The sequence below is a fragment of the Anabrus simplex genome, chromosome 9 (genome assembly GCF_040414725.1).
Source record: "Anabrus simplex isolate iqAnaSimp1 chromosome 9, ASM4041472v1, whole genome shotgun sequence".
In the NCBI taxonomy this organism is placed as follows: domain Eukaryota; kingdom Metazoa; phylum Arthropoda; class Insecta; order Orthoptera; family Tettigoniidae; genus Anabrus; species Anabrus simplex.
Genome location: NC_090273.1, coordinates 84,424,717 through 84,441,328, shown reverse-complemented (window position 1 = coordinate 84,441,328; position 16,612 = coordinate 84,424,717). Strand labels below are relative to the sequence as shown.

Here is a 16,612-nt window from a genome sequence, read left to right as displayed (position 1 = left end):
GAACTTTAATCAAGTGAAAGATGTAGTTAAAGGTATTGATGATAGTCATACTCCATGGGTTTGTGAAGCAAATTGCGCATTTGAATCTGAAACTGTATATAAATATATCAGTTTTATTTATCTGCATTATTTGTCACTTTTGAAGGCGATTAAGGGCCTAGAAAGTCATGGAGCACCCCTACAGAAATCCATTCAGTTAATTCACAACACCATTAGTTCTTTAAATCGTGTCCCTTGTGAAAACAGAGAAAACGTTAAAACAAAAATCAGTGCGGTTATTGACTCAAACCCAGGAACGAAGAATATTCAATCCATAAGCAACTAAATAAGTGGAATCAGGCAGTCTTTGCCATAAGAATGTACCGAGCAGTCAGTGCCAGTGTACAAGTATTGCCCACTTACGTTCGTCGGTGTAGAACGATCATTTTCAGGGTATTATTATTATTATTATTATTATTATTATTATTATTATTATTATTATTTAATCTCCAAAGTGCTGTGAACCCTATTTTACCATGAGGTATGTTAGGGTTGTAGTTTATACAAAATATACAATTTCTCTGATAAAATTCAAAATACACAAACAGCAAAATAGACATGAACAGAAATGGAAAAATAAAAGTATGATATATGATATATACAATCCTTAATACTAAGAGTACCGTACTAATATTTAAAATACCAGACATACAATATATATACAATATATACAATACATATGTTAAGCAGCTAATAAGCAGACAGTATCAAATTATGTATGTTTAAATACATAGTCAATAAATTCTGAAAACTGAGAAGTGCAGCATTTTTTGTAAAAAATGAAATTTAGTGGTTTTTCAAAATAGCAACTGTAAGTTAACAAATGCACCTTAAGTTCAAAAACGTGCTCTCTCAAAAGCAGGACAGTTAAACAGAATGTGTTCTACAGTTTGAATGTATTCAGTGCAGAAGCACAGTGAGCCATTTTGGGTTGGAATTTTGAATCACTCGAAGTAAGCATTAAATTTATCATGACCTGATAGCACTTGAGTTAAATGAAAGTTGCACACTATATATTTACATCCCAGCCTACTATATACATTTGGAAAAAAACAGGTCTTTGGTTACTGAGACATTCTTACTTGCTAACCACAGTTCATTCCAGAGAGAGAGCATTTCATCCTTTACGGTTCTTTTGACAAAAGAAATTGGGCATTTAGTATAACTCTCTGACAAGTTAGAATTACAAGCTTCTTTGGCCAATTGGTCAGCTCTTTCGTTCCCTTTTATTGCGGAATGACCTCGCACCCAACCGAAACATATATGTTTATTATACTTTGGTATATTCTCTCTTACATGTACTGCCAAATTGTGTAAGTTGTATTTATCTTTTATGGAGTTCAGCGCCGCTTGTGAGTCACTGAGTATAGTCGCACACATATTTTTGTTTATGCACCACTCGACTGCTTTCAATATTGCAAGCAGCTCGGCTTGAAACACGGAACAGTATTCCTTTAGTTTTATTTTCTCAGAATGAACTTCGTCTTCGCCCTCATATACCACAAAGGAGCAGCCCACTAGTGTTCCGTTGCTGAAAATGCGAGAACCATCTGTGTATATTGAATGGCTGTGATCTCTGGTACATGGTTGGTCAAATACAGTTCTCATATAGTCTGCTGGATGTCCAGCGGCAGTATGATGTGCAGGAAGTTCAAGTTCCACTCCTTCCAAATCCCGCGGATGTATTATGTTCTTCTTACAGTTGACAGAAGTTGACATGCTGAGTCCTGTGAGATGCAGAGGTTCTATGCCAGAAATAATAAGGGCAGCTTCTGTCGATATTGTACGGTAAGCGCGTGTGATGCGTAACACGAAACCTCTTTGAATTTGAGACAATTTTCAGGGTACAAATTAATTCTGTCCGACAACAGAAAGTCATTGACCCGTGAAAATATTGAAAAACTCTTGATAACCTACGGCCACACATTATTTTACAAAGAATTAAACATGCTTGTCAGTTTAACACTGACTTAAAATTAAATAATATGTCTGGTAAGTGTATTTCTTGTGCATATTTTTAGTGCATATATTCAACATTCTTAATGCATATGTGCATGCATATTTTTGGAGTTTTTAGTGCATATGTATCTGGGCCCTAATGATAACATTTCAATTTATTCTCCTCAGGACAATAATAATAATAATAATAATAATAATAATAATAATAATAATAATAATAATAATAATAATAATAATAATAATAATAATAATGATGATGATGATGATGATGATGATGATGATGATAATAATAATAATCCTATGGCCTCGGTTACTGTGGGCAAGTATTCTAATTTGACACAATCTGGCGGATTGTTTGTCAATTCAACGTTCCGTTTTACTCTAGACCTACTAGAGACGGCAGAGTAAGCCGAATCTCTCCTGGGTGTCTATGGCTGTGTTTTAATTAATTTTGTCGGGTCAACACCAAATCAACCGAGATCTTTCACATGCCGACATCACATCGTACAACATGGAGTGTCGAATGGACTTTTTTCCGCCCTTCAAAAGCCTGACTACCTCTGCCGGGTTTGAACCCACTAACTTGGAATTCAGAAGTAGACACTCTATCACTGATCCACAGACGGCATTGATGATGATATCGGACAGGAAAATTAATCTATTTTAGTGTTAATATTACGAACAAGACATAAAAGAGTAGTTTGAATTTCTAGTGTTCTATTGCTCGTTCATAATCGTGAAACACTGGAGCTTAACACTCGGTTGATGTGGAGTGCCATATTAATTTGTGATATCATGCAGAATCAGGTGCTCAGGTGTGATTTCAGATTGCTCGCGCATGACACTACGTGTAAGTCAAGTTAAACATTTAAACTCTGATATAATTGATGCAATTATGCTGATAATAATGAAGATTTGCCATTTAAATAAACAGTTTTACAGTATTTACATTTTAATTTGGAGCACCCAATGACTCAAATATATATTAACATTTATGTAACTAAAACACATATCTAGGTTATGTTAGCCAGGTGGACTGTAAAAACAGCAGGGTGGTGCATCCATTAAAAAGGTCCTAGGGAGAAGACTATTAGTGTTGACAGATCCTTCTCCTTTATTATTTACTAGCAAGATACCCGTGCTTCGCTACGGTATTGTACTGAAATTTATAATTGAATGCTTATTGTTTTAGATATATAATCCGTCTAAATTCGCGATCTGACTCGTTTTCTGTGAGAATCCACCAAAATTCCCGATCTGACTCGTCTTCTATTAGATTACGGCACGTTTTCTCCCATTTTTCAATCTTCCTTTCCAGCAATCGATTTCGTACTTCCCGGGCTAGGCTCAGGTATTCCTCCCGGTCAGTTGGCTCCTTAAATCTTTGCCATCTTTTCCTATAATCATTTTAATATGTATAAAATCCTTCAGGAGATCCGGCGTGGTGTCATATTGGGTGCTTTGGCGGCACTGAACCCGCGGCCGGACTGCATTCTTAGTCATTACCCGTCCAGGAGCCGTTTCCAGCGCGATCCGCACATTTGACGACGGTCCGGAACATTATTATTATTATTATTATTATTATTATTATTACTATTATGTGTTGCTCGAAAGGCTGATGACAGGGAAAACCGGAGTATCCGGAGAAAAACCTGTCCCACCTCCGTTTTTTCCAGCACGAATGTCACATGGAGTGACCGGGATTTGAACCACGGAACCCAGCTGTGAGAGAGGCCCGCGCGCTGCCGCCTGAGCAACGGAGGATACTTATAAGTACATTAAGAACAGTAAAATCAATGGGTTCACCTCCTTCTACACCCCACCGCCGTTAAGTTTATTTACCGCCAACCCCCCCTCCCCACAAAAAAATTAAAAGAAGGCTTGTTTCTTTATGTTTAAAGGAGATTCCAAACACCAATGTTCACGTCTATTGCCATCAGTTTTGAGATATAAGTATCCCCATAAAAATAATTTATTTTTTTCACTTCATCTCACACTATTCCCCCCCCCCCCAAGTGAATTTTCTCGCAAAAAATACTTGCTTCTTTAATAGTAAAAGATCTTCTAAATACCAATTATCACGACTCTAACTTCTTCATCTTTTGATTTATGTGTCGTCATGAAAGGAATTCAACTCCTTTACACTCCCACCCTCCAAGATGGTTTCCCCACCAAAACGCGTTTTTCTTTGTTTTTAAGGGAGATCTAAATACGAATTTTCAGGTCAGTAACAACTTCAGTTTTTATTAGATGTATGCATTCTCATACAATTAAGTCAATTAAATTTTCAATTATTTCACCCCCCCCCCCCTCATTGGATTTTCCGAGAATACGTGTTTCTTTACTTTTAAAGCAGATTGCAAATATCAAATTTCACGTCTGTAACATCTTCATTTTTGAGATATCAGTAGCCTAATTAAAAGAATTCAACACAATTTTCAGTCACTTTTACCCACCCCCCACCACCCAAGTGGTATTTCCGAAAACTAAAAATACACGATTCGTTATGTTTAATAGAGATAAAAAAATACCATTTTTCACTTCTGTAACATGTTAAGTTTTTTTAGATATACTGTAAAAATTCTCATTTTAAAATTTCACCCCTTTTGAGTTCTCCTTAGGTGGAGTTTCCAAAAACAAATCACCTATGTTTCTTTACATTTACAGGAGATTCCAAACACCCACTTTTTACGTCTGTAACATTTTACGTTTCCAAGATATTCTGTAGATATAGTCTTACAAAAAATTCACCCCAATTTGTCACTCCTGTTTAACCGCCATTAATTGGATTTTCCAAAAACTAAAAAATACGTGTTTCTTTATTTTTAAAGGAGGTCCCATATACAAATTTTCAGTTCTGTAATATCTTCAGGTTCTGAAATATAAGTATCCTCATTAAAGGCATTCAACCCATTTTTCACCCTTTTACACCCCTCCTATTGGGATTTACAGGAAACAAAAAAATACGTGTTCCTTTATTTTTAGAGGAGATTCTAACTACCAATTTTTACATCTGTAAATTTTAAAGTTTTAAGATGTAAACACACTCATTTTTAAAAATTCACCCCCCCACTTTCACCCCCCCCCCAATATTTGGATCTTCAAAAAATGAAAAAATACGTGTTTCTTTACTTTTAAAGTAGATCCCACATGCCAATTTTCAGGTCTGTAATATCTTCAGGTTCTGAAATATAAGTAGCCTCATTAAAGGCATTCAACCCATTATTCACCCTTTTACACCCTTCCTATTGGGATTTTCAGAAAACAAAAGAATACGCGTTTCTTTATTTTTAAAGGAGATTCTAAATACCAATTTTTACATCCATACACTTTGAAGGTTTTGAGATATAGATAAACTCATTTTAAAAAATCACCCCATTTTCACCCCCCATTAATTGGATTTTCCAAAAACAAAAAAATACGTGTTTCTTTATTTTTAAAAGAGATCCCAAACATCAATTTTCAGGTCTGTAATATCTTCAGGTTCTGAGATATAAGTAGCCTCATTAAAGGCATTCAACCCCTTTTTCACCCCTTTTCACGATTCCTATTGCGATTTTCCGAAAACAAAAAAATATGTGTTTCTTTATTTTTAATGAAGATTCTAAATATCAATTTTTACAAATGCAAACTTTAAAAGTTTGGAGATATAGATTCACTCATTTTAAAAATTCACCCCCTTATCACCCTCCCATTAATTGGATTTTCCAAAAACAAAAAAATACGTGTTTCTTTATTTTTAAAAGAGATCAAAAGTACCAATTTTCAGGTCTGTAACATCTTCAGTTTCTGAGATATAAGTACCGGTATCCCGATTAAAGGCATTCAACCCCTTTTTCACCCTTTTGTGCCCCTCCTATTGGCATTGTCTCAAAACAAAAAAATACGTGTTTCCTTATTTTTAAAGAAGATTCTAAATACCAATTTTCACATCTGTAAACTTTTAAAGTTTTGAGATATAGACACACTCATTTTAAAATTTCACCCCCCTTTTCACCCCCTTAGCGACGGAATATCCAAAAATCCTCTCTTAGCGAGCACCTACATCTTAATATGAATATATCTCCAAAATTTCATTTCTTTATGTCCAGTAGTTTTGGCTCGGCGATGATGAATCAGTCAGTCAGTCAGTCAGTCAGTCAGTCAGTCAGGACAAGCTACTTTATATATATAGATTAAAGTGGTAGGGTCAAATTTTTTTTCTATTTTTATTTGGAGGTCTTTTCTTAACCCTTGGAGTTAATTTTATTTTGATCTTAACAACACAGTGATCTGACCATGAGTCTTCCCCCCATTGTAGATTTCACGATGGTGAAAATTTTACAGTGGTGAAGTGACTGAAATGACCAAAGTATGTATTTCACCTTTGAAAGAAAATCTTAATTCTCTGCAGACTCCCTCCTTTTTTTCCCCCATGTCTTTCTATTACATTAATTCATATCATGACCTGAATAATCTGGTAAAAGAAATTGGGGGAGGGAGAGGCAAAATATGCGGGCTTATATTTAATCTATTAATTTCATCTATAACAATGCCTGAACTTCTGACCCAGGAAACGCCACTGTTACAAACATATGAGAATGCAAGTCCATTATAAGCAATTGAAAACTTGTGTCGCTCTCTAGTGAATGTTCAAGATGGAAGCAAGTTCGGTTGAAAAGCAACCATTTGTGAAAATATAATGTCTTCATGGCAGAAATTCACATCAGTGTTACGTGGACCTACAAGAAGCTATGGATGATAGAGCTTTACCATATCAAACAGCTGAGGCCTTCAACTATAGATGCAAAGCAACTGCGGATCTATCACAGATTGGATGTCCCATGTCCCTTTACATAGATGTGTCAGTGACCTTTATAAAAAAAAAAAAAAAAAAAAAAGTACATAAAAGAAGACTGGCATTGGAATGAGCAGGAATTATTCACACATCCGCATATTTCTGCGTTGATAATGTTCCGAATTTTACAACAGACTTGGAGATGTGCAAGATTTGTGTTTATTTTATCCATAATACAACAATGGTTTCTATTTACTTATCTCTCTGGACCCAATTTGGCAATAGAACTGAGATCATTCCAGTGACCTTCAAATGCATACAGTGGTTTTACATTGTTGCTGCTTTATTAGAAGATAAAACTCAGTTACCATGACTTATGAAAACAACCCTCGTATAATGTTAATACCAAATCCAGCATTATTATAGGCCAGAATTCCAAAAACTAACTGACATTTAATGGAACTTAAATTAGAAACCTAGTACAAAAATCTTGCTGAAATAAAAGAAAAATTTCTCTGAGGATCAGCAAGAAAATTACATTCTGAACGTATTAATTCCTCTAAAGCTGACTTTCAACACAGTTTATATCTTAAAGTGAAATGAAAGACAATTCTTCTAGGTGAATCTTACAGTAGCTTCAGCAGAATTACCTTTGGCTATACAGACTGCTCCTGCACTGATCTTTATCACGATTATAGGATCTCCTGGTCTTCAGTTCAATCCTACCACATACATGTAAACATAGCTACTACAAAGTCAATCTGCTGTTGATACTGATTCAAAAGACAAGAAATGGTTCTGAGAGGATGAGGGAACACTAACTGATGTGCTAGAAGTGTGGATGTTGCTGACAACTTCACAATAATTATGCAGTAACCATAATGAAATATGAAACAAAAGTGTCAGGCACAACTACCGAGTCCCATTTATTTCAAATGGATGAAAAATAACGGCTTAAGCTTAAGAATAATATGTGGGAAAGTATAAACATCTTAGATTCGGTCTAGTGCATTCGAAATCCATGAAAATATTGAAGGTACAGCGTTCTCTTAAAGTCTTCATTCCACCCCTGAAAGGGACGGTGGGCCTTCTGGATGGTAACGCCATCTCTCAGGCCAGGGAGATGTGATATGGTGAAGAGGATGTTCGCAGAAGGTTAGGGGGTTGGCGGCCGTGGCTTGTACTAGGAGCTGTCCTGGCAATCGCCTTAGTGAAAGAGAATGGAAAACCATTCTCAGGACAGCTGACAGTGGGGACCAGCCCCTCTCCATCTCCCAAATGCAGAGACGTAGAGCCACGGCAGAGCTGCGGCCACCCCTCCTCTGCTCGGTTGGTTGGTCGGAGTGCAGAGCCGTCAAACCACGGACCAGCCATGCTACCTGCAACCGACGACCACCTCAATTTTACGAGTCGCACTTTCATTTTTTAGGTCGTGCCAGACGAAATGCATGCAACCACATTTTATGGAAGGGCTACTGCTTAGGAAATTGATGGTATGAATAGGATTGACCTTGATTTTGGCACAGTGGAATACTGCAATAGTCAGGCATCACAGTTTTCTTCTTTTCTTTGCTGTTGTTACAATATGATAAAACTTTAACTTTATCAATTAACTCGGCAACTTCCATTAAAAACCTAGAGGAACAAATGACGATCAACAAACACATACCGTCTACTGCTTGTGAGACATTTGTCGTTAGTGTTTCAGTACATTCCTATCAAAGGCACATAGAAAAGGCCTGGAACCTGATCAGCATTGCCGATTTGAGAAAGTAAGTATGAAGTTTCCTGGCATAAACGTAAGACAAATCAGTGAAAATTTATAATCTTGTCCGTGTAATCAGCAACCTTTGACACAGTGTTGTTCTCCTTCGTACCGTCAGACTGTGTCATCGCATGAACTTCATAACCCACCCATGACTCGCCTTAAACTGAGTTATGGGAATGTTGTGTTCGTGTGGTACCTCTCGTGCCTTCATTTGTAATATTTCATATGATACACTGCAGCCATTGTTACGTATTTCATTGACATACACAAACACTTCTTCGTCAATTTTCAGACACTTCCTCATTTCAGGACAAATAAATGCACATCTAGAATAGTTTGTGCTTTTTAGCTGGTCTTTTAATTCCCATCAGTCATGTATACCAAGTTTCCATTCACCGAATTTCTTTCCACAGCTCTGTTGCCGTGCTATTCAGCGAAGACAATTACCTTTAGGTTAAAGGCTGCAGAATAGTTTATATAATTATCCATAATTACAAATATATACTTCACATATTAATATGCTGCTATGTAAATTACTATCCATAACTGTTCAGGATTATTATATTCAAAAATAAAATATTTCTACCAACACCCAAAAAAAAAAAAAAACTTAAAATTCTCATGCACCCATGTCTACAGTAATCAAGTTGCTTACAAACACACACATGCATCTGTACATTCCAGAGCAGTTGTACTTCCGCGAGGGTACGGTACCGAATAAACACAATATGGGAAAAACCTACACACCCCCCACAATATGCAGTTGCAAGCAAGGGTGTACCCACTCGTAAATTTCCCAGTACCAGAACGTTCGATTATGTATTATAGCAGACCACAAGAACATGATAATGTTAGGAAAAAATATTTGATTTATACACTGAACAAAATCTTGCAAACATGACTGTATTGCTAAATGGCCAATAAGCCATTTACAGTACGAATTAAAATTGCACATTCATATACAACTTACATTGCAGTTCCATTTACCTTTTAAACAGATTGATGAACAAAATTTGGACGTGTGACGATTTTAAAATCCAACTTTTGTACTGAAAATAAAGGATGCAACTATTGTGCAGTGGCAACAATTATGCAGTGAAATACGGTACTTCAGAGCCTCCACTTTTCACGCTTTTGATATTAATGAAGGTAGTCTGGTATGCATATTTTTGGAACATACAGATTTTTATCAAGAGACTGAGCACTGGAATGAAATGTCAAAATTAAGAGCAGGAAAACAAAAATCCCATAAATTTAAAATAAACGAACTGAAATAATTAGCCCTCAGGAGTAGTAATAATAATAATGTTATTTGCTTTATGTCCCATTAACTACTTTTACAGTTTTCTGAGACACCGAGGTGTCAAAATTTGGTCCTGCAGGATTTATTTTACGTACCAGTAAATGTACCGACACGAGGCTGACTTATTTGAGCACCTTCAAATACCACCGGACTGAGCCAGGATCAAACTTGCCATGTTGGGGTCAGAAGGCCAGCGCCTTAACCGTCTGAGCCACTCAGCACGGCTTGAGTAGTTCTTTAACGTAAATTTGTTAGGGGTTTATAAACAAATCAGCTGCAGAGTGCAGTTGCGATAGGTGCTACTTCTATACTCCAGGTTGCATGATTGAATTCCAAAGCTGCTGACTGACATTCAAGTGTGTTATGAGAGATCAATCCCAGTAGATTTCCTGACTCATTAAAGTAAACAATGGCTACAATCTTAAACTCCAAGTACACCAAATGGCAGAAAGGCAACTTACCGTAAGCATTTATCAGGAAGTGTACAAGCTTGATACCACAGTATAATAGCTAGGACTACGGACCATGTGCGCAGAGGTCCAAGGATGAAAGCCATCGTACCATAAGCAAGCCAAAAAGAGTATGCAAACATCATCTGGAGGACAACAACTGCTAGGAACGGTAAATGTAGACATATGTACCGAGGCGATGAACGAACTGCTGGTTGGTTCCTAAGCCTGAAATGAAGTAAGACAATGCAGTATATAACTCAATATCACCACAGTAGTTCACATAACCATTCACTCATGTACTTACTAGGCAAATCAGATACCAAGAATGGAAAAAGAGGACACACTGTATACTGAGAGATACCGAACCATCAAGCGAGTGGCTGCGCGATTTGGGTCATGTAGCTGTCAGCTTATATTCAGGAGATGATGGGTCTGAACCTGACTGTTGGCAGCCCTGAAGACGGTTTCCCATTTTCACACCAGGAAAATGCTGTCGCTGTACCTTAATTAAGGCCAGGGTTGCTTCCCTCGCATTCCTAGCCATTTCCTATCCCATTGTCACCGTAAGATCCATCTGTGTCAGTGCGACATTTAAAAAAATTACATCTCGTGGTATGTGCTATCACATCAGTGTTCTCCCTAGGACCTTTTTAATGGGCGTGCCGCCCTGCCGGTTTTAAAACCGCCTGGCTAACTTAAGTGCTAGTTACATAATATTATTTCATATTTGAGTGACCGGGTGCTCCAAATTAAAATGTAAATACTGTAAAACTATTTATTTAAATGAGAAATCTTAATTATTGTTAGCATAACTGCACCTGTTACATCAGAGTTTAAATGTTTAGCTTGACTATCATGTAGTGTCGTACGGTGGTGGTGATTATTGTTTTAAGAGGAAGTACAACTAGGCAACCATCTTCTATATAACACTAATCAGAGAGAAAAAATGGAAGGGACCGACCCTTCGAAAAATGAAGATATCGACCAAAGGAAGACAAGGGCCACGAAGGGCGTGAAAATGAAAGACTCCCTAGCCCTCGAAAACCTAATAGCGTCGGGGTCAGAAAAGAACATGAGTTGACCAAGGGAGGTCGGATAGGATAGATGAAAGTGAGGAGCCTGGCACAAGTAAGTGGAAGTAATGCCAGGACTCAGCTGAGGGCCCCGTGGTCGCCAACCCACGCTCCAAAGTTCAGAGCCCCTGGGGCCCCTTTTAGTCGCCTCTTACGACAGGCAGGGGATACCGTGGGTGTTATTCTACCGCCCCCACCCACAGGGGGCTGTAGTGTCGTACGCAAGCAGTGTCTCGATTAGCGTGGAATCCCATGTGAGCACTCTATTCCGCACGACATCCATCACAAACCCTTATGGCACTCCACAACAACAAAGTGATAAACCCTGGTACATGATTATGATCGAGCAGTAGAATTCTAGAAGTTCAAAATACTCTGTTATGTCTTATTCGTGATAACACTGAAATAGTTCTATTTTGCAGTTACGATATTACTGTTAATGTCCGAGGGGAATAAATGGAAATTTTTAAATATTAATATTTTTATGTAGTATTCCCCGCCTGGTTACTCATTCCTGCCACCCAGCTTACAAAAATTTCTTGGGAGAACACTGCATATCATGGTCTGGAGTTATACTAATTTTACGCCATGCTCAAAGCTGGAAATTTGGTGGTCACCAGCCATCTTAAAGGCCAGAGAGTACAGGTAGCATGCCTGCTCCTTAGCCAGAGGCTTTGGGTTTGATCCCCAGCCAGTCCATGGATTTCAAATACTGGACAGAGGGCTGGAACGGGATTCACTCAGTCTCTTGAGATCAACTGAGGAGCTGGCTGATATGACAGGCAGCAGACCTGGTCAAGAAAACCAAACCATACAGCTGAGGATGTTGTCATGCTAACCACACAGCATACAAATATCTGTAAGCTATCAGAAAGCAGACAATTACAAAGAAGAAGAATATGGCAAAAAGGCAGTTTCAGCTGGTCTGAAACTACTGGTAGTTAGAGAACATATGTACAACATTAGTTTGTTCATAGGTGCCATATCAGATGCAGAGGTGACAGCCTGTTATGAACGTCTTTTGGCAATTTTCATCAGTAATTATCAACAAACAGTCTACAAGTTGAAAACAACTGGAAGTTGATATTAACTCAGCCAAATTCACCGTAAGATGGTATGTATGTTCCCACTAAAGTCCACTAATACTACTGGAAGTCTTATTGTCAATACAGTTCCAAAGATTTATGATTTAATGGACTTTCAATTTTATGGATAATCCTTAACCAATAATAGTCCATTAAATCAAAGGTTTACTATATTTGTTTTTAAATAAACACAGTACTAAGCAGTAGTAGTGATATCAAGTGAAAATTAACGAACAGTACCTATGCACTTATCCAGCAAGCATTTTTTTTCTCTCTAAAGTATCAGACCTAAAAATGGAATGCATACCATGCAAGGGGCATTACAAAAAATATTTTGACTAGTGATGCTAATGGTAGTTAATTAATCTTGCTATATCAGTCAACTTGTTTTTTTATTCCAGTGTGGAATAATTAATGTTCATATTACATATATGTATGCCAGACTGAAATAATAGTACCTGATTTTACTTTGCAGGTCATAGTTGTCATAGTTTTCACTAGTGTGTCAGTAAAAAATGAAATAGTGTATGGCTTTTAGTGCCGGGAGTGTCCGAGGACATGTTTGGCTCGCCAGGTGCAGGTCTTTCGATTTGACTCCCGTAGGCGACCTGCGCGTCGTGATGAAGATGAAATGATGATGAAGACGACACATACACCCAGCGCTCGTGCCTGCGAAATTAACCAATGATGGTTAAAATTCCCGACCCTACCGGGAATCGAACCCGGGACCCCTGTGGCCAAAGGCCAGCATGCTAACCATTTAGCCGTGGAGCTGGACAGTGTGTCAGTGATTGCTATGTAATCTACATTTAGCACAGATTTTATCACTTGCAGTTATAAAATGTGCTTAGCATCCCATAAAAAAATCACTGACGTTCAGTCAAAATGACAATGACAAGTGAAAGAATGGAATCATAGTATGGATAGAAAATATTGCGACAAAGAGGGCCAAAGGTGCTGGGGCCATTGGAGCAGGGACAATGTGGGTGGAGTCAGAGGTTAGCAAAACAATAACCCCAGTAAACTGATGAGGCTTGCGATAAGAAAGTTGGCCAAGCTTTTTAGAAGATGCTGGAAGCTAGGTAACAATGGACAGGTGCTCAGAATGATCTGGAAGCAGAAACTGAGAGATTTTTTATTTAGAATCTTCAGTTGATCTATAAAAGAGTGAAGCTGTAGATAACCATCTATTTCTGCCCAATTTCCTTAGCCTGAAGATTTTGATGTAGAATATATATATCCCAAGATTTTCCAATTTGTAAGGGCTTGAGGGCCACTTTGGAAACCTTAGGCACGATTGTGGGCTGTATTTTAATAATGGGCCAATTTTCATAAAATTCAGTAAATAGAACAGAGGTACCAGTATGAAATGTAATGCACAGTTCAAGGTTTAAAAATTTTAATTGCTTAAAACACTATTTTACAACTGCATAAAAGAGTGAAATTAAAAATAAACACTATTATACCCAGAACAATTGAATTTTGAAGAAAAGCACCCTACAATGTATGTTCATTTAAATTAATATTTGACAAATGACAAAAAGTATAAAGATACCGAAAGACAAATTAAAATTATTAATGTAGTCAAAACAAAGCTTAAAGAAGAATAATTTAGTGGAAATAGTGTGAAGGGAACAATGATATACAGTTGTAAGAGCTTAAAATCTCAGCAATGTACTCCCATGAGTGCTTCCCTGAAAATTTATTCGAGTGTGCAACAACCGTACTACCAGTAAGAGAAGAACGAAGAACTGGAACCGCTTCTTACACCAACAGCAATTAAAGTATTTCTTGGTATTCATTGCATGTTACATTGCATAAAATGGAGTTCAAGAATTGGTATGGATCCCATAGCCATTTTTATAATGGTTAAGACCTAGCACTGGCGTTTGTGAGGGCTAATTTTCTGCTGAAGTTTCTACTTTTTTTTTTTTTTAAATTCAACCCAAGTGAAAAAAACAGGAAATAATATTAAAGAACGAATCAGTTCTGACTTGGGTCTATAAAGAGTATAAAAATTAACACATTCTTGAACGAGCTATGAAATAGTTTTTGTAAATTTTCTTCACATTCCTTAAAATATATTTTTTTAAAGCCTTCATGGGGCACTATTTGGAAACCCCTGATATATCCTTTCATTTCAGTATTGGGTCTCTTGGTAAAAATCTGTATTCCCAAGAAGTGTACACTAGATTTCCACCAACAATTTCAAAACCGTAACACTAGCAAATATATAACTGAACTGAAAAGAGGAAGGTCCAAAGTGTCTACCCAAAGAGCTTTCGAGGTTAGATGTGCAATAGTGAGCGGTAAGCGCATCCGCCTTGAGGTGAAATGGAAGCTCAGAGTGTGCAAGAAGATTAGTATAACTCGGAACAGCAAGATGACCACACATACTGTGATGTGTCATTTGTTTTGTCTACACAAGATCAATATTTGCATAAATATTTGTGAGAAGACTGTACTAAGCACATGAAAAATTGTGAAACAGTCTAGAATTCTGTGAAAATTTCTAAATATTCATTTAAAGAAGGTCTAAGCCTACCACAATTGAAAACTAATAGAATGTCAAAAAGAAGTGAACAAGCCCGAGAATCTAGTTAAAAATAAAATCTCTCTAAACTTACCTGTACGCATTTACTTGCTCCTAATACCTGCCCAACATCCATGCGATGTATTATTCATATTATTCATCCAAAAGACCTCAGGCCTTGTGATAAGGTCTAACTGATTAACAATCCTAATCTAGACTCTGCTTTTCCCCTTCATACACATGTAAGAACACCTTATATTCTCATACCTTTTCCTTCTCCTCTCTTATTTGAATATCACAAATTGCTGACACATTAAGATGCTTGGCAATTCACCTAGTTCTACTTTCTTTCTTCTACATGTCTCATAGATATCTGTAACACCCTATCAAATTCCATTTCATTTACTGAGTGGTTTTCAAGGAGCCCCAGGTCTGTCAGATGGAAGTGGGACTCCTCTACATCCAAAGTTTGCTAAAAACATACAGCGTGTTCAGCAGTTTCTGTGAAATAAGGCACTGGTTTTATTCATACATAGTTTTAGTGATTTGTTTTCATTCTAACAGTTGAGGAACCACTGGTGGATTGGCTAGTGCAAGCTACACAAGGACAAAGAGGGCCATAGCTTAGAATATATCTGATACAGCCACTCCTATTCCATAATACTCAGTAAACCAATCTCAAGGCCACTTGCTAGGCCATTCAGTCAGTGTCCATTGTTCATGAACTAGGGAGTGCCTACAGGAACCCACACCTTGAGCCTCCGATCACTTCTTTAAATGGCAACCTATGTTTAGGGACTGATAAATTTTAAAATGGCAGCCTACGCTTAGGTATTGATCCATTTCAAAATAGCAGCTTAGATCTGACAGGGGTAAAGTACTTCCAGTACTTGGGTACCCGATTCAACGATCACACACCCTGAAAATGGAGACCAGTCGACAGATTATAAATGCGTCTAAAACATACTAATGATCATTACAGACATTATGACACAAAACTCAAAGCATACAATGTCATAATAGTTCTTTGTACACACTTGTACACATACCCAGCCCAGAGTATGATAAGAAGCAATGAAGAGAAACTGATGACCTATCAAGTACAGAGTCTTGAGAAAGATTACTGGACCTATGCAGGATGAGAATGGCTGGAGACTTAGGAAGAACCAAGAGTTGTATTATTTGTTTAAATAACTCCACACTGCATGAAGAATGAAAGTTACAAGACCAAGATGGGCAGGATATGTGGCCTGCATGGATCTAAACAGTCCTGCTAGGAAGACATATAGGAACCTGACCACATGGTAGACTTAGAAAGCGATGGGAAGTGGGCTGCTAAAAGACCTTCAACAACTTGGGAGAACTGGATGCAAGCTCCACAAAATCACAATAACTAGAGGAAGATTGTGAGGTTGGTGCATGATCTTCAGGGTCCTTAAACACTGATCGAGTCAGCCAGCCAGACAGCAACCCTATATTTATATACTGATCAATTTTAAAAACAGATCTACATTTAGAAGCAAATCAATTTTAATATAGCAGCCTACAGTTACTTGCCAAACAATGTTCAAAATAACATCTACATTTTGAGGCTTACAATTTAAAAATGGCAACCTACATTAA

At 37.5% G+C, this 16,612-nt stretch overlaps 1 protein-coding gene across 2 annotated transcripts in view; it reads right to left on the bottom strand.

Moving 5' to 3' along the window:
- The window catches only part of LOC136880933 (transmembrane protein 62), a 120,290-nt gene that overhangs the window by 34,605 nt on the left and 69,073 nt on the right, over positions 1–16,612 (bottom strand). For both annotated transcript variants that reach the window (XM_067153463.2, XM_067153464.2), the window contains exon 12: positions 10,308–10,523. In XM_067153463.2, coding sequence (XP_067009564.1) covers positions 10,308–10,523 — 216 coding nt within the window. The remainder of the gene's footprint in view (positions 1–10,307; positions 10,524–16,612) is intronic.